General features: G+C 32.8%; 2 protein-coding genes across 8 annotated transcripts in view; one reads left to right on the plus strand and one right to left on the minus strand.

Annotated features, from left to right (window-relative positions):
• The window catches only part of LOC120419474 (uncharacterized), a 402,142-nt gene that overhangs the window by 129,152 nt on the left and 254,705 nt on the right, over positions 1-18,285 (plus strand). The gene's annotated exons all lie outside the window — the stretch shown is intronic.
• On the minus strand, positions 14,323-17,684 carry LOC120419465 (cytochrome P450 6d1-like). The gene is made up of 4 exons (XM_039582150.2): positions 16,368-17,684; positions 16,180-16,310; positions 14,588-15,038; positions 14,323-14,522 (listed from the first exon to the last, which is right to left on the minus strand). Exons 1-4 carry the CDS (start codon positions 17,659-17,661, stop codon positions 14,350-14,352), a joined length of 2,049 nt encoding a protein of 682 aa, XP_039438084.1. The 5' UTR covers positions 17,662-17,684; the 3' UTR covers positions 14,323-14,349.

The raw sequence follows: 18,285 nt of genomic DNA on the forward strand, positions 1-18,285 counted from the left end.
TTTTGTTTTTTGTTTTTTGTTTTTTGTTTTTTGTTTTTTGTTTTTTGTTTTTTGTTTTTTGTTTTTTGTTTTTTGTTTTTTGTTTTTTGTTTTTTGTTTTTTGTTTTTTGTTTTTTGTTTTTTGTTTTTTGTTTTTTGTTTTTTGTTTTTTGTTTTTTGTTTTTTGTTTTTTGTTTTTTGTTTTTTGTTTTTTGTTTTTTGTTTTTTGTTTTTTGTTTTTTGTTTTTTGTTTTTTGTTTTTTGTTTTTTGTTTTTTGTTTTTTGTTTTTTGTTTTTTGTTTTTTGTTTTTTGTTTTTTGTTTTTTGTTTTTTGTTTTTTGTTTTTTGTTTTTTGTTTTTTGTTTTTTGTTTTTTGTTTTTTGTTTTTTGTTTTTTGTTTTTTGTTTTTTGTTTTTTGTTTTTTGTTTTTTGTTTTTTGTTTTTTGTTTTTTGTTTTTTGTTTTTTGTTTTTTGTTTTTTGTTTTTTGTTTTTTGTTTTTTGTTTTTTGTTTTTTGTTTTTTGTTTTTTGTTTTTTGTTTTTTGTTTTTTGTTTTTTGTTTTTTGTTTTTTGTTTTTTTGTTTTTTGTTTTTTGTTTTTTGTTTTTTGTTTTTTGTTTTTTGTTTTTTGTTTTTTGTTTTTTGTTTTTTGTTTTTTGTTTTTTGTTTTTTGTTTTTTGTTTTTTGTTTTTTGTTTTTTGTTTTTTGTTTTTTGTTTTTTGTTTTTTGTTTTTTGTTTTTTGTTTTTTGTTTTTTGTTTTTTGTTTTTTGTTTTTTGTTTTTTGTTTTTTGTTTTTTGTTTTTTGTTTTTTGTTTTTTGTTTTTTGTTTTTTGTTTTTTGTTTTTTGTTTTTTGTTTTTTGTTTTTTGTTTTTTGTTTTTTGTTTTTTGTTTTTTGTTTTTTGTTTTTTGTTTTTTGTTTTTTGTTTTTTGTTTTTTGTTTTTTGTTTTTTGTTTTTTGTTTTTTGTTTTTTTGTTTTTTGTTTTTTGTTTTTTGTTTTTTGTTTTTTGTTTTTTGTTTTTTGTTTTTTGTTTTTTTGTTTTTTGTTTTTTGTTTTTTGTTTTTTGTTTTTTGTTTTTTGTTTTTTGTTTTTTGTTTTTTGTTTTTTGTTTTTTGTTTTTTGTTTTTTGTTTTTTGTTTTTTGTTTTTTGTTTTTTGTTTTTTGTTTTTTGTTTTTTGTTTTTTGTTTTTTGTTTTTTGTTTTTTGTTTTTTGTTTTTTGTTTTTTGTTTTTTGTTTTTTGTTTTTTGTTTTTTGTTTTTTGTTTTTTGTTTTTTGTTTTTTGTTTTTTGTTTTTTGTTTTTTGTTTTTTGTTTTTTGTTTTTTGTTTTTTGTTTTTTGTTTTTTGTTTTTTGTTTTTTGTTTTTTGTTTTTTTGTTTTTTGTTTTTTGTTTTTTGTTTTTTGTTTTTTGTTTTTTGTTTTTTGTTTTTTGTTTTTTGTTTTTTGTTTTTTGTTTTTTGTTTTTTGTTTTTTGTTTTTTGTTTTTTGTTTTTTGTTTTTTGTTTTTTGTTTTTTGTTTTTTGTTTTTTGTTTTTGTTTTTTGTTTTTTGTTTTTTGTTTTTTGTTTTTTGTTTTTTGTTTTTTGTTTTTTGTTTTTTGTTTTTTGTTTTTTGTTTTTTGTTTTTTGTTTTTTGTTTTTTGTTTTTTGTTTTTTGTTTTTGTTTTTTGTTTTTTGTTTTTTGTTTTTTGTTTTTTGTTTTTTGTTTTTTGTTTTTTGTTTTTTGTTTTTTGTTTTTTGTTTTTTGTTTTTTGTTTTTTGTTTTTTGTTTTTTGTTTTTTGTTTTTTGTTTTTTGTTTTTTGTTTTTTGTTTTTTGTTTTTTGTTTTTTGTTTTTTGTTTTTTGTTTTTTGTTTTTTGTTTTTTGTTTTTTGTTTTTTGTTTTTTGTTTTTTGTTTTTTGTTTTTTGTTTTTTGTTTTTTGTTTTTTGTTTTTTGTTTTTTGTTTTTTGTTTTTTGTTTTTTGTTTTTTGTTTTTTGTTTTTTGTTTTTTGTTTTTTGTTTTTTGTTTTTTGTTTTTTGTTTTTTGTTTTTTGTTTTTTGTTTTTTGTTTTTTGTTTTTTGTTTTTTGTTTTTTGTTTTTTGTTTTTTGTTTTTTGTTTTTTGTTTTTTGTTTTTTGTTTTTTGTTTTTTGTTTTTTGTTTTTTGTTTTTTGTTTTTTGTTTTTTGTTTTTTGTTTTTTGTTTTTTGTTTTTTGTTTTTTGTTTTTTGTTTTTTGTTTTTTGTTTTTTGTTTTTTGTTTTTTGTTTTTTGTTTTTTGTTTTTTGTTTTTTGTTTTTTGTTTTTTGTTTTTTGTTTTTTGTTTTTTGTTTTTTGTTTTTTGTTTTTTGTTTTTTGTTTTTTGTTTTTTGTTTTTTGTTTTTTGTTTTTTGTTTTTTGTTTTTTGTTTTTTGTTTTTTGTTTTTTGTTTTTTGTTTTTTGTTTTTTGTTTTTTGTTTTTTGTTTTTTGTTTTTTGTTTTTTGTTTTTTGTTTTTTGTTTTTTGTTTTTTGTTTTTTGTTTTTTGTTTTTTGTTTTTTGTTTTTTGTTTTTTGTTTTTTGTTTTTTGTTTTTTGTTTTTTGTTTTTTGTTTTTTGTTTTTTGTTTTTTGTTTTTTGTTTTTTGTTTTTTGTTTTTTGTTTTTTTTTTGTTTTTTGTTTTTTGTTTTTTGTTTTTTGTTTTTTGGTAACTGATGGAAATATATGCCGTTCTCCTACATCGCTATAGCTCGACTAACCTGAACGAAAAAAGGTTAAAAATGGAGGTTCCGCCATGTTTGCCAACTAATGGCTGTCTTCTGGTGGTAGCAAATTTAAATATGTTCCCTCCCATCTTCTTTAGTAGGTCACATACACACATGACGAAATTGAGACAAGAAGCTGTCAAGATCAGGCCGCGGAGGCACAGATTCCACTTTATTCCATTTTTTATTCATGATCCTTGATGTGGCATGTCTCATGGAAAGGAAGATATGCTTGGAAGGCCTCCATAAAGTCGTTACGAAATTTGACACTTTTTCCGGAATGAATAAGGAGAAATTAGATTTTCGTGTTACCCAGATTCCTCTGAAGAATTGAAATCAAGTGTTTTTGAGGAATTCCACACTAATGAATCATTCCAACCGAGTTTTCAAGCATCTTCTCACTCATTTCCAATATAAATCAAGCTAACAAAGTTCATCCATCAAGCAAACATCCTCCGAAAATTTGATTAAGTGCAGCATCTACGAATATTAAATTCCCTCCTCCGACGAAACTCCCAAAACCCAGTCCTCCTTTTTGATCCAAGCAAATAATCCTCCGGGAAGGATCTCATCCTCGTTTTTTCGTTGTGCCTAGAATTCCTCGAGTTAGGGTCAAATCCTTCGTCGAAACTGAGGCAAAAAGGTAATCCTTCAGCGGCACTCTTGAACGAACGTTGAAAGTGCTGGGTGGAAATCCGTCCCGGGTTTTCCTTGTGCTCCTTAAGGGAACGCACATCGAAAATCTTCCAAATTTACATGTTTCGAGAGGTTTTGTTTGAACGCAGGCCAGCTCTGTTTTTGCAGTCAAGTGTGGCCGCCGGATATTTTTGGCTTTTTGCGCTACATTGAATATTTGAGGGATCATTTCAAACAGCAGTCGTTGTTGTCTTTCTTATTTGAGAAAGGCACATGTTTGCTCCTTTTATATGACTTATTTGAAATTTTGATATTTTTGCTCGGATTCTTTTAGTTCTACAATATATTTTTTTCATTTTCAATCAAGCTCTCAACTCAGAATTTTCAGTGTTTGCACCTCCCTTTAAAACTCTCCCGTTACCAATTCCCGGAAAGGCACCCACGGCCCTCGAGGATGACTTCCCGTGATTTCTGCTCTGCGACAACCTGGGGACCGGTGCACCGTCAACAACAGAAAATACAGCAACAAAAAACGCTGTTGGTTATTTTGCTCCGTTTCTTTCCGCTGTTCCAAAAAGGACACGCCTTCATCCGTCAGAGGATCAAAGGTCGTTGGTCGTCAAGGGGCAGCAATAAAATTTGCACTGAAATAGTGTTTCTCCGAACGTTGTCGCTTTATTTTTTGCCCTGTTGCCTTATCAGAACCTGGACGAGATAAGGAACAAAAAAGAGCGGAGGAATGACAGGACAAAGGTCTGGTTTTAAGAGGGTAAAATGGACCGTTTTAAGGGTTGCCACCTTTTTTTGGAGAAGTGTTTTACCTTAATTATGTTCTGTACAGAATTGAGGCATCTTTTGGATGGAGTGAGCTCAGTTGGTTCTGAAAAATATCTGTTTCAATCTATTTTTTTATGGTCGAAAAAAAACAATTTGTTTTAGTTTTGCATTTTTGTTTTACGGAGAAAAATGAACCTTTGAAATTTTCACCACACAAAAAACTAAACAACAATTTAAACCGAACGGAGCGGTGTCACCGCCAGAGTCATCACCATCAAAAAATCCTTGTTGTTCTTTTATATCCACAACATCCTTTTCGATGGTCAAGTTTGCAAAAAAAAAAAAGCTCTGGTCACCAGCTCAGCTAGCGCGTAAATCACGTAGCACAAGTTTCTCATGGAAGCTGGCTTAGTCACACAAACACACACACACACACACAAAACGGTAAACACTCCTTCTCTAGTGCATAATAGGGTGACCAGAATATTTTAGGATTATTTTTCTTGGATCTATTTTAATACTTTTTCAATAAATTTATGATCGAATGGGTATTTGTTTTTCATAAATTTTTGACTACTATTTCTAATATGTTCACAAATGAAATTTTGATAAGGTTTGTGAAAAAAGTTAGCAAAATTAAATTGTAACATTTGAACAGTTAGACAATTCTTTAGTGTTTGGCAGGTTCAGGATTCAGTGCTTTTCACGTACAATTTGCTGATATTCACTATTTAAATCAGTTAAAAAAAAAAAAAAAAAAAACTTCTTAAGGAAACATGCTTGCTTCCATTCCAACTAAGACATTTATTACTCAATTTGAGTTGAAAATTCCTTTGAAAGCTGTAAAAGTGCTGATATGCCAACATTTGGGGTTGATAGATTTACATGATATTCCGCTAGTTTTTGGTTATGATTTTTTTTTTTAAATATTTATTTTAATTTATTTATTTCAGAATAATTAAAAAAGTAGTTTTTTGGCGCAAAAAATTAAAACATTTTCAGATATAATGTGATTTTGGGCAATTGGGCATCACGTAATTTTCAAAATCAAAATTCACAATAATACTGCAAAATTCTAATAATGCTTAATTTTTTAACGAAGATGCAGAAACTACAACCACGAATGCTCGTAAGAACATTTTTTTCCTCAAATTTCAAGGCTAATCTTAACCTTGTAAATCTTGTAAAAAATTTATGTTTTCATTTGTATCTCATTCCAGATAAATTCAAAAGCTTGAAAATTTTTGATGCTTTATCTTTGAATTGAAAATATCAAGGAAACTATTTAGAAATATATTGGAAGGAAAAATTTCATAAATTTCAAAAATTATGCTTGGTTACCATTATTTATGTTCACACGGCGTGTTTTGTAGGCATCCTTAGGCCGATGCAAATATTTTTCAAAGTTTTTGTCCCTCGGCTCTGGCTGGGATCGAGGGGGGAAATAACAAGTCATTGTTTCAGCATTTGCATGGAAAAAGTGTTTTAAAATGCATTTTACACTAGTTCAGTTGTTTTTTAATCATTAATTTTTCAAAACATTAAAAGTTTGACGAAAACAAAAATTCTAGCGAAAAAAAAAAAATTAACATCGAAAATTCGCACAAAAAATCTAAACGCATTTTAAATTGATTTCAGCTAATTGTACTTAAATTTCTAATGAAATTTTGAAGTTCTTGGAAAAAATATTTTTATTGTCCCCTGATTTTTCGGGCCAACTTTGAAGAAGGGGGAGGGGACTAAAAACTTTAAATTAAATTTGTACCAGCCTTATCGAGAAAAAATAGTCATCGCTGCTTTCAAATATGTCTTATGAGAAATTTTCTTAGTTTTCCAATGCCTCTAAGAGCGTTTTTTTATTCTTTATTATAGAATTTTTTAGCCGGATGCTGGTTCAACTCTTTCAAAGAGCGAAATGTTACAGCTAGCAATTTTTAAGATAAATAATTTTTAAGTTTTTTTTTCTAAATTTCTTTATTATTTACTACAAACCATTGTTTAATATATTTTTACTAGAATTATTAGATTATTACAAATTTTTTGTGCAGTAATATCACAAGTCTGTTAAAATTTAGCTTGGATTTAGCTGATAAAACCGATTTTATTGCTAGTTATAGATTTATTAGTGTATTACTATATTTTTAAGATAAAATAACATAATTTCTCAGTTGCATTGATAAAACACATGTTTACACTCAAATTTGAACTATAAATTACTGTTTCATGCTTCAGGAGAAATGCATTTCATGAGTATGAAATGTTTATTTAGTTTTTTTTTTCAATGAAATGATCAAGGAATCAGCAATATACAAGAAGTCTTATAAATTTTATCATCATAAAACGTTTTATAAATACTTTGAGTTTTTTTCAAATAGTTTGGAATTGAATTTTCCCTTAATACTCTTAAAAAAGTGGAGCATCAACACTTCCCGTCTTCCAATTCCCTTTCCTTGTCCCTGGTGCGCGGTGGAGATGGGAGCGGCCGGCAATGGACGGCTGCCATGGTGGTGAGAATCTGGTTTAGGTGGAATTGGTTCTATTCCCAATTATCGATTCCTAGGCAACTTGGGCTTAGACAATCATCACATCACATGACGAAAATCCAGTCTGCAATCCGCTAAAATCACCGTCTCCTAGCGAAGCGAAGCGAAGCGAAGCGAAGCGAATAGTTTGGAATTGAATTTTCTGTTTGATTTTGTTTTCATTATTATTTTATTTTTGCTTAAACCAACCAAAAAATTTATTTAATGGTGTTTGCATCATTCAGATGTTAAATATATGCATTTTTCTTCTTCTTTTAAATACATTTTCAATAGTTTAATATTTTATTATTTTTTGATATATTTTATACTTACGAGAATAAGTCTTTCAAAGGAAATATCGTATTTATTCATAAAAGTCTAATAATAACCTTAACAATCTCAAACCAGCAAAAAAAATCGGTTGAATCAGCTAAATCAGAGCAATTACGTGATATTTGTACAAAAAAAAAATAATTATCTTTAAATTCTTGTAAAAGTATATTTCAATGCGGTTTTATAGTTTCAATTTCTGAATAAATCCCACAGTAAAAACAATTTAGTTAAAACCTAATTTTCAAAAAGTTTAGCGATTTGCAAAATAATAAAAAAATCACACAACAAGCCAAAGTCTCAACAATTGAATAAAAAAAGAGTACATCTAAAATTTTCTAAAAATCAAAAGATTTTTGAGAAAACCCAAACATGCTTATAATGACTCTAAACGGAGGGGAAGGCATTTTCAATTCATTTAAGCTAGTTGCACTTCAATTTTCATTGACATTTTGAAGTTTTTTGAAAAAAATGCCGCTTGGTTTTCAGACCAATTTTGAAACTTTAAATAAAATTTTTATCAGTCTTACAGATTTTTTAATTTTTTCTTAATATTTTTCAGTAAAAATATTGAAACTTTATTTCATTTATTCCCAATTTGATGATTTATTATTTACTATTATTTATCTGTCGATTTATTTTATTTTTGGCGAAATATCTCGTACCTGGATTAAGCATTTCTGATTTTATTGAAAATGCTTTTGTAAATTTACCATAGCATTTATTTGTCTGCTATTCGTCATTTATGTAATTTAAATATAACTGAGTTGACATATATAGCTGCGTATTTTCATGGAAAAAATATATTTTTATATGTTCATTTTTACCCAACTGTAACAATTCAATGTTTTAGCCTTCAAAATTAATATTTGTAATCATTTTGATCGAAAATTGTAAAAAAAAATTAGTTGTCGTTAAAATAATTGTCTATTCATTGTGATTTATACATATACAACGTGAAAAATTACAAAGTTTTGGCCGTCATCTTGGATCTAAAAATTCTAAATCTTTTTAGAATAGTTTATGAGTCATACTTAAGCTCGACCATGAAAAATAAGAAATACAAATTTTTCTGAAGTCTTCGGAAAATCGAGTCTGGACTGTTGTTGATTCAAAATAATGATGAAAAAAAAATCAAGTCTCCCTATCTCCTTCACACACCCATAAACTTCACGGTCGCCAACTTTTCACGATCACTCAGGTCCAGGAGAGCTCGAATTGGCAGCAAACGATAAGTTTATGCATTATTTATAGCGTTCCGTAGAGCCCAACCGACGACGCCGAACGTGAAGGTTCAACTTTCCCCTCTCTAGAGAAAAAGAGAGAGATTATCGATAAGGTGATTAGTTTTTCACTCGGCGTTCGACATTTTCGGTCCGTGGCTATCCGGGACCGATTTGTCGGAGGATTTTCCTCTGGTGGGGAAGAAAAATGACCGGCCCTCATACTGTTTAGGTGGTATTGATTTGCTTTTATTTTACGATCTCGTTTCCTTTTTTTGTTTTTTTTTTTTTTTTGTTGTAGAAACCAAACGGAGAAAGTTTGTCTTTTAGATGACTTTATTTATCGGGACATGAATAAAAGAGAGCGAAAGCTGTGAATTGGTGACCCATTTCTAATGGGTGTTAAGAGGAACTTTTCGCTCCATCACCAGAAAAGCCATTAGCGAGCAATTTCCAGAGCAAATAAAGCGACTCTGTATCAGTTGCTGAAACATCTCTGTCGTTAGGTAAACTCGTCATGCTTTCCATCGAACAACAGCGATATTTATTGTTATTGAATTTTTACCTCGAGGGGGGTTTTGCACAGGCCTCGAAATAACTTTCCCAAAATCTACTGAATAATTCCGTTTGCCTTAATCAACTGAAACGCCTACCCCGAGGATGCCTGCCTTTGCAGTGAGAAGAATTTTAATGAGAAAACTTTACCAACAAACTCGACACCTGTAAAATTCCTACAAATTTGCCTTCTTGAGCTTAAGCAAAAGCAGCAGAAGCTTTTATATCTCTCTGCGGCACAAGCTGTGCTGTGATAAATTCCAACATTCCACAAATGGCACCGCCCTCCCTCCCATTTTCGTCCTAACACGCACACACATCTTAATCAAGGAATCTTGGGGTTGCCAGCCAAACCAACCACCTCCTAACGTGGTTGCCACCTTTTAATCTGTGTTTCCTTCTCCCAACCACTCAAACCCCTCAAAAGGGCGTCGTCACACACGTGTAATTTCACACTCTTTTGATTATTCAAAGTTTCTTTGATTGCTGAGAAGAGAAAGATTAGGTGTGGGAGGGAGAGTAACATCATTTCATGCAAGTGTGAATGCTGGTTTTAGCACATTAGCTATGATTGTGTTAGTTTCAGCAAAGATGGTTTGTACATGATGTGGAATGAAATTTAAAACAAGGTGAATTGATATTTTTTAATTGATATTTTTATCCAATTTACTTTTAGCAAATAAATTATGGTGTCGAACAAATTTAAAGAATTGAAAAATAAAGAATAGAAACACTTGATTTCAAATTGTATTGAAATGAGCCATATCATTTCAGGAAAGATAAAAAAACAGTTCAGTATAAATCTGCAACTATTCATAAATTTACGATTAAGTTCATTTTCAAATTCGATGCCTCTGTGCTATGTTGTACTAAGCTTGCTGGTTTTCACATCTTTTTTTTTTGTTTGGAATCATTATTAAATCACGTTGACACTTTTTAAGAAACTCAGACTTTCTCCTCCACGGACAATTTCCATACAAAACTATTCTTTTTTTTGTATGGAGCGTGGATAAACGCTAACTGCTAATTTTATTTTAACAGAAATAAGAAAACTACATATTAAAAATAAAAAGTTTTGGTCACTCGGCAACGTTTCGAGAAAACAAAAAAAAAATCTCGAATTTGAATCATAATGTTATGAATTTTGATATATTATAAAAATCATTTAACTGTCAAAACTTCCAAAATTTCAATGAACTAATGAAAAAAAAAATATTTGCCAAATGTTTCTCGAATTTTTACAATCTATGATGTAAAAACATCCAAATTTGCTTAAAAACTCAAAAGTGTTCCATTTTATTATCAACGCAACAGTCGTAAACTCTCAACAATATATTTTTGAAAGTTAACAATCTATTGTTTAAATTAATCAAAAGAATGTTCGAGGAATTTTTATATACCCTGATTATTTGAAATAGTTTTTTTGGGAAAAGCCAATTTTTAAAACAAATTTGGTGTTCGTAAAGTAAAAAATTAGAAAAAGTTGTAGGCATGGATAAGGAATACACTGAAAAGAAAATTGGTAATTATTAATTTAACTTTTTGTCACCGAAAATTGATTTGCAAAAAAACTATTTTAATTTTTTTTGATATATTTAAGTGGACATCAAGCCAACTTTTCAGAAATTTCGAGGTTGTGCAAACAATCTTTGACCGAGTTAAGAATTTTTTAATCAATACAGATTTTTTTCAAAAAAATCGAAATATTGGTCGCAAAATTTTTTTCAACTTCATTTCTCGATGTAAAATCAAATTTGAAATCAAAAAGTACTGTAGTTAAATTTTGATAAAGTGCACCGTTTTGGAGATAAAGCCATTTTTAGGTAACTTTTATGAAAATAGTTGCAGTTTTTCATGTTTGTCCACTTTTACAAAAATATTTGTGAAAGGTTGAGAAAGTTAAGATTTTCATAAATTTCTATTTAAAATAGTTAGGATAGTTTGGATATTTTGGATATCGAAAATATTTTATAATTTAGATTATTTTATTGTTTTTTTTATATTTTAGAATTCATGATATTTTTATGTTTAGGAAAATTTACATTTAAACAATTTTACAATTTAAGAATTTTTTAAGAATTTTAATTTTAGAATCTATAAAATTTACGAATTTTTAAAAAATGAATATTTGGAGTTTAGAAAATTTATAGATTTAAAAAAATAAGACTTTTGGAACTTTATTTTTTTGGGATTTTAAAAGTTGTTTTCGGAATTTTGAGAATTTAAGAAATTTAGGAATATAAGAATTTTATAATGTGCGAATTGAAGAAGTATTAGAAAATAAGAATTTAATTTGCTACCTTTTTCATTGGTTCTTTTTTAAGCTTATTGTTAGTTTTTTTGCTTCCTGAATGTTGTTTAATTTCAGATTTTTTTAGCTTTTTGATTTTTTGGCTTTTTGACTTTTTTGGATTCTTTATTTTTTTCGAGTTTTATGAATTTTCAAATTAAAATGAATAATTGAGTTAGACCTCGGGTCAAAATAACAAACCGACACCGGCTTCTTGCTTGTAACGGTGGTAGACAATTACACCGTGAAAATTTTGAACATTGTTGATACGAACTTACTTTGCTGAGATATTGCTATGCAAAGTTTAAAAACAGGAAAATTAATGTTTTCTAAGTCTTTACAATGCACAGTGGTCCAGATCGCAAAATTAAGTGGAAAATGGATTTTCCGAAAAATGGTTAAGTTTTGGAGCTTTGGTGTCTTGAGAAGAGTTGTTGCATATGAAAAGGGGCAACTTTTGGTTTGGTTGAAAATTAGGGTGGTTCACGATTAGGGTGATTTTGGAAATCTAACATTACAGGAATATTTTTGGGAATTTTTCCGTCTTCTAGAAAGTTGACGGGCTTGCTAATCCAAGCAACTTTGTTGAAAACACCAAAATTTTCTCTCGAAATCTACGCCTTCTACGACAAAATATATAGAAAGCATCTGAGCAAACCTTCAAAAATCAGTTTTTTTAACGTGGCAATTCAGGGTTAAGTTTTAGAGAAAAATGGTATTCGGAGCACTTTTAGAGCTCTAAAAAACAAACATTTTTAATATCTGACAAGTCAATTTGGACTTAAGGGTCAAATGTTACAGCGATTTTAAGGTAAAAAAGATGCAAATTTATAACTTAAATATCTCGAAAAGACGCCCTCAGAATTGACCCAAAGTGTCGAAAAATCGATTTTTGGTCATATTTTGGGTTTCCATGTAAAATTATCATTTAAACCCAAAATATGACCAAAAATCGATTTTTCGACACTTTGGGTCAATTCTGAGGGCAGATTCAGATTCAGCGGGCAAAATTACATGGACAAAACATATATTTGGACAATTTTCGAAATTCGTTTGGGTGGTCCCATAAGGTTTTCCCTTGAAAATTAGACTTTTTCAAATGAAGATATCTCGAGTTTAAAGAAAAACACCCCTGAGATTTTTTCAGCGTTTGTAGTGCTGGGTCTCTTCTTTCAAATGCAGCCTAGTGCTTAAAATTTGGCTTGCGCCTTTTCGAGATATTTAAGTTTTAAATTTGCATTTTTTTACCTTAAAATCGCTGTAACTTTTGAGTCCAAATTGACTTGTCAGATAATAAAAAATGTTTGTTTTTTAGAGCTCTAAAAGTGCCCCAAATAATACTTTTCTCTTAAACTTAACTCTGAATTGCCACGTTAAAAAACTGATTTTTGAAGGTTTGCTCAGATGCTTTCTATATATTTTGTCGTAGAAGGCGTAGATTACGAGATAAAATTTTGGTGTTTTCGACAAAGTTGCTTGGAGTGGCAAGCCCGTCCTCTTTCTAGAAGGTCAAAAAATTCCCAAAAATATTCCTGTAAATTTAGATTTCCAAAATCACCCTAATCGTGAACCACCCTAATTTTCAACCAAACCAAAAGTTGCCCCTTTCTATATGCAACAACTCTTCTGAGCTCCAAAACTTAACCATTTTTCGGAAAATCCATTTTCCACTTAATTTTGCAATCTGGACCACTGTGCAATGTTTACAATGTTGAAATATACAAAACATATCAAAAAATATCGAAAATTTAAAAAAATGGTATTCAAGTTTTAATGGTATTAAGTCAATAAAAATAAAAATTAATTCCGTTTACCTTTTTCTCAAAGTCCTGTTTGTAAACCTGCAACTTTGTCGAAGACAGAAACATCTACAGATACAGATTTTCGAAAATTCACTTGCCAATTTGTTTGACAAACCTTTAAAATTTTACGAGTCTGAACTGTATCAAAAAACTATTGATACAAAATGGCTTCCTCGAACCTAAGAAATGCATGGACAAAGGTTCCTTCAAATAAAAAAAAATAGATCAAAGTCTCGAGAAAAATTTGCGATATTCTAAAGAATTATTCAAAAACGGTTTTGAACAATACAAAAAAAAAAACGTTTCTTAATCCACCATTAGGTGGTTGGTGCCTTCCTCATATTTACAAAGTTATAATGAAAATAAGTTAATGAAAAAAAACTATATACCTGATACAGACTTTTCCAAAAAACATGCAGACTTTCATTCGAAGCAATGTGGCAACCGAGCGTTTCACATCTGGTGCGACTCTCGCACGTAAACAAAAAGACCCGGCCTTTTGAGGTTATGCAAAAAATCACCCTTTTTTGTAGATACAAATATCTTTTTCTTAGCATAACTTTTTAAATACATTACTAAACAGAATAAATTTTAATAGGGTCTTATGGGACCCCAAAACGAATCGAATGAGGCTGACCCGGACAAAATCGGTTCAGCCAGTTCTGAGAAAATCGTGTGGAAAAAAAATCATGTCTACACACATCCCCACAGACATTTGTTCAGAATTTGATTCTGAGTCGATAGGTATACGTGAAGGTATATCTAGGAGTCGTATTTAAGAAGTTCAATTTTCGAGTGATTTTATAGCCTTGCCTCTGTGAGGTGAGGAAGGCAAAAACTGAGAAAAACATAAAGAAAGGCAAAAACATAAGTTCAAAATAAATTGATATTTCTCAATGCAAATGCAAATGCTCCCACAAAAAAAAAATGCATAGAAGCAGAATACAAAGTTCAAACCAGGAAAAATAATTACAAGCTTTTAATCTGTTCAGCGTGGCAAAAATTTTCCTATTTGTGTAGCAACCCTCCTTTCCGCAAAAAGCAACATCACCTTCTTTCTTAGAAAACTTTCCCCTTTGCTTCGAAACCACTAAGAAAATGCATCTCCATTTCGATGTGCACACACACAAGCACTGACTGAAAAGCAAAGTTGCTCTTTTGTGGGTGGCTTGTTGTCGCCGTGGTTTTTCCATATGAGAAAACGAGAGGGTGCACTTTTCCCGTTTCTCGTACTATAGCGAGTGTAACAACAGCAGGTTGGCCCGCTGATCATCAACCTGGAGCGCAATATTTTCGACAGTTTAGCTGCAAAGTTTGCGGGGGGGCAAGGTGGAAAAGGTGAACTGAGGGTAAATATTTGAGATGGTTTCTGTGGAGGTGAATGCGAAAAGTTTACCGAGAAATTAGTTCTAATAGACGAAATTGTTTGTGCTTCCTGAAAAGCTGGTTCGGACTGTGTGTTTGATAAACCTGTCGAGTTGTTTCAAATATTTATTTTTAAGGTTTGAGAAGAAAAAAACTTACATCAAGTTACTAATCCTGTTGGATATCTTAAGAGAAATGCCATTCTCCGGAGCCAGCGCAATTTGGGCCCGAGCAAAGTCTATCTGCGCACCTTGAGTCGCCTCAAAATTGAACCTCGAAAGCAGCATGATGATGCCGATCTTTGAGACGGCACTGCCCATCCGGGAACCTGTTTGGATAAATACAACAAAAAAAGTGAAATTAAAATTTTCGTAGAATCTTGACCAATCTTACCAATACAATTCCGCGGACCATCTCCAAATGGAAAATAAGCCTTTTCGTCGTAATTTTTTGTGGAAGGATCGAATCGCTCGGGAAGGTATCGATTCGGTTCCGGGAAGTACTTCTCACTCATCCCGTACGCTTGCAGCGGTATGATCACCGGAGTTCCCTTCCTGATGATCAGTTTCGAGTCTGGAACCTGATAGTCCTGGGTACATTCGCGATTCAAGATTGGAAATGGGTATTTCCTGAGGGTTTCCTTTACGCAGTTGTCTAGAAGTTTCATTTCGTGAACCACATCGTAGTTGATCTCACCGTTGGACTTCTCAAGCGCATCGTCAATCTCCGCTTGAACCTTCTGCATGAGATCCGGTCGATGGGTCAGCTCGTGGATCGTGTAGGTGATGGCATCCGTAGTGGTATCCGCACCTGCTGCGTAGAACAGAAACACATTGGCCGCGCACTGTTCCAACGAGAGCCCGAAATCACTCTTCTCCTGTCGGAGATCAATCAACAGTTGGATAAAATCCTTTCTCGTAACGTTGTTCTTCTCGCGATACTCGATCTGCTCCCGAACAATCTTGTTCACAAAGTTGTCCAACACTTCAGGAACCGTTTTGACCCGGCTGACCTTCAGCAACGCCGGACACAAAAACGCACCAACCGTTCTCAAATTTGTGACGTGATTATCCTCCCGAAATGACCGCAAAACCGTCCGAAACGAATCTTCCGGATCGTGAATCGAGTTGATCTCGTACCCGAAAAACACCGACGCCACGATCTCCAGCACAAAGCGCGATATCAAATCTCTAGCCTCAATCACCTCCCCTCGCTTCGCCTTGGGTTCCAAAAAAGCCTGAAACTTCCTCCCGACGGTCAAGATCGTCGGTAGCATACCCCGCAGCTGTCCGGCGGTGAAGGTCGGGGTCAGTTTGTTCCTCAGGCTGCGCCACCTCTTCCCGGGCAGGGCAAACAGGTGCGCCGAAAAGGGATCCGAGCTCTCGTCACAGTGCACACCGCGGTCGTGGAAGTAGTTGAAGTCGGACGTTATGATCCGGTGGGCTAGGTGGGCGTCTCGGATGAGGATTGCCGGGCGGAAGAGCAGGTAGATTCCGACCAGTTGGCCTGTGGTTTTGGCGTGGAGGGCGTTCAGCGCGACGCCGAACGATTCCTGCTTGAGGGCCACGGTGCGGATGTTCCCGAACGGGATGTCCGGTTTGAGGTTCGGCAGGCCATGGCGATCCCAGTACGAGTAGATGTACCGGAGAATCAGGTAGATCGAGGAACAGATGAGAATCAGCGAGTAAATTATCATCTTTGGGGTGACGTCTGAACGCGATGAGTGACGGAAGACTATAGGCCGGCTGTCGGAAGATTCATTTATAGATACTCTCTGGATAGCCACTTGAGAATGTTAATATTGGAATAAAAGTTGTCAACAAGTTAACACTATCCGAGAACTTTTCTGGTGTGACTTTCGCTTACTATCTGAATTAATTTTGCAAAGTCATATTGCTACGTGAATGATAATTTGAGTCGTAAAAGTTAATCAATCAAACTTTATTTGCACATCAAATACATCTTCTATGAATTTTCATCCTGACTCCATCCTTCGGAACGAGTGGAACCACCGAGGGGGCAAACTCAATCTTCAGCTCTTGTGTAGCCTCAAACCGAAACTTAGACAGCAGCCTGACCAAGGTCACTTTGGCGACGAAAATTCCCATTCGAGGAGCTGCAAACAAAAAAGTAAGTTACTTTCAACGCAAAATTCTTCAAAAAATTTGCATACCTATGCACTTCCGCGGTCCTTCTCCAAACGGTGCGTAGGCGTGCTCGTCGTAATTTTTCGTCTCCTCGAGAAATCGTTCGGGGATGTAGCTCTCCGGATTCGGGAAGTACCGCTCATCCATGCCGTAGGCCTTCAACGGAATGACTAGTTGGGTGCCCTTCTTGATGACCAGCCGCGAGTTGGGAACCTGATAGTCGTGGGTGCACTTCCGGTTCAAGAAAAACAGTCCGGGATACTTTCTTAGGGTTTCCTTCATGCACAGGTCCAAATATGACATACTCTTCACAAGATCGTAGCTGATCTCACCACCTGATTGCTTGAGGCTTTCATCAACTTCTTCTACAAGCCGTCCCATGACCTTTGGATGATGAGCTAGCTCGTGCAGAGTGTAGATGACTGTAGCTTTGGTGGTTTCCGAACCTGCAGTGTAGAACAGATTCACATTCGCTGCGCACTCTTCAAGTGACAGATCTTCTTGATGAAGATCAGTCAGCAACTGCAAGAAATCCTTTCTAGCCAAGTCATTCTTCGCACGATACTTCATCTGCTGCCTCGCCAGGCTGATCATAAAGTTGGAGACTTTTCGCGATATCGAAGAAACCCTCAACAGTTTCAGCAAATCCGGACAGATGAACGTTCCGGATGTACGAACGTTGTTCATCACAGTATTCTGTATTAGCTTACCACCAATGGTGTAGAACGGATGTTCCGGGTTGCCAATAGAGTCCGCTTTAAAGCCAAAGAGCACCTCGGCAATGACGTCCACCACGTAACGCATACAAATACCGTTAAGATCAACAGCGTCTCCACTCTCCGCCGCAACCCCCAAGCGATCCTCCAACTTCGCCCCAACGTCCAGCACCGTCGGTAGCATACCCCGCAGTTGACTCAAACTGAACGCCGCCGTCAACTTGCTCCGAACCGGTCGCCACGAGCTGAACGGCGCCGCAAACATGTTGCACGAAAACAGGTCACGCTTCTTGTCGTACAAAACTCCACGATCCTGGAAGCTTCCGAAATCCACAGTCAAAATCCGCTTGGCCAGCGTGGCATCGCGAACCAAGATCGCCGGCGTGAAGAACAGGTAGATCCCGACAAGTGGTTCCGTTGAGCGCCGGTACAGCTCGGTGATGGCGACTCCCAGCGATTGCTGGCGCTTGGCCACGGATCGCAGGTTTCCGTAGGGAATCTCCGGCTTTAGGTGGGGAAGTCCGTGGCGATGCCAGTACGAGAAGATGTACTGCAGTCCGAGGAGCAGCACGATCGCAAGCAGTGCTACCGATAGCAGCAACATCTCGTTACGGTTTGTCGACAAGCCGGGCACTTGAGGGAACAGGTTGCGATCGGTCACTTTAATTGCTGAATAGTGAGTGAGTGGTTGAAGGTCAGCCCGAGCGTGGAAGTTTCCACAGCTTCAGTGAATGATTCAATAATTTGATTATTTGTTTTTTGTTTTTTGTATTTTGTTTTTTGTATTTTGTATTTTGTATTTTGTATTTTGTATTTTGTTCTTTGTTCTTTGTTTTTTGTTTTTTGTTTTTTGTTTTTTGTTTTTTGTTTTTTGTTTTTTGTTTTTTGTTTTTTGTTTTTTGTTTTTTGTTTTTTGTTTTTTGTTTTTTGTTTTTTGTTTTTTGTTTTTTGTTTTTTGTTTTTTGTTTTTTGTTTTTTGTTTTTTGTTTTTTGTTTTTTGTTTTTTGTTTTTTGTTTTTTGTTTTTTGTTTTTTGTTTTTTGTTTTTTGTTTTTTGTTTTTTGTTTTTTGTTTTTTGTTTTTTGTTTTTTGTTTTTTGTTTTTTGTTTTTTGTTTTTTGTTTTTTGTTTTTTGTTTTTTGTTTTTTGTTTTTTGTTTTTTGTTTTTTGTTTTTTGTTTTTTGTTTTTTGTTTTTTGTTTTTTATTTTTTGTTTTTTGTTTTTTTTTTT

This window comes from Culex pipiens, chromosome 2, assembly GCF_016801865.2.
Source record: "Culex pipiens pallens isolate TS chromosome 2, TS_CPP_V2, whole genome shotgun sequence".
Classification (NCBI taxonomy): domain Eukaryota; kingdom Metazoa; phylum Arthropoda; class Insecta; order Diptera; family Culicidae; genus Culex; species Culex pipiens.

Coding starts and splice junctions, on each gene's coding strand:
- LOC120419465 (XM_039582150.2), bottom strand. CDS start 17,661: ATGTTGCTGCTATCGGTAGCACTGCTTGCGATCGTGCTGCTCCTCGGA. Junction 15,039..16,179: donor CACTCGTTCCGAAGGATGGA/GTCAGGATGAAA, acceptor TCGTTGGAACAG/TGCGCGGCCAATGTGTTTCT. Junction 14,523..14,587: donor TGGTCCGCGGAATTGTATTG/GTAAGATTGGTC, acceptor TTATCCAAACAG/GTTCCCGGATGGGCAGTGCC.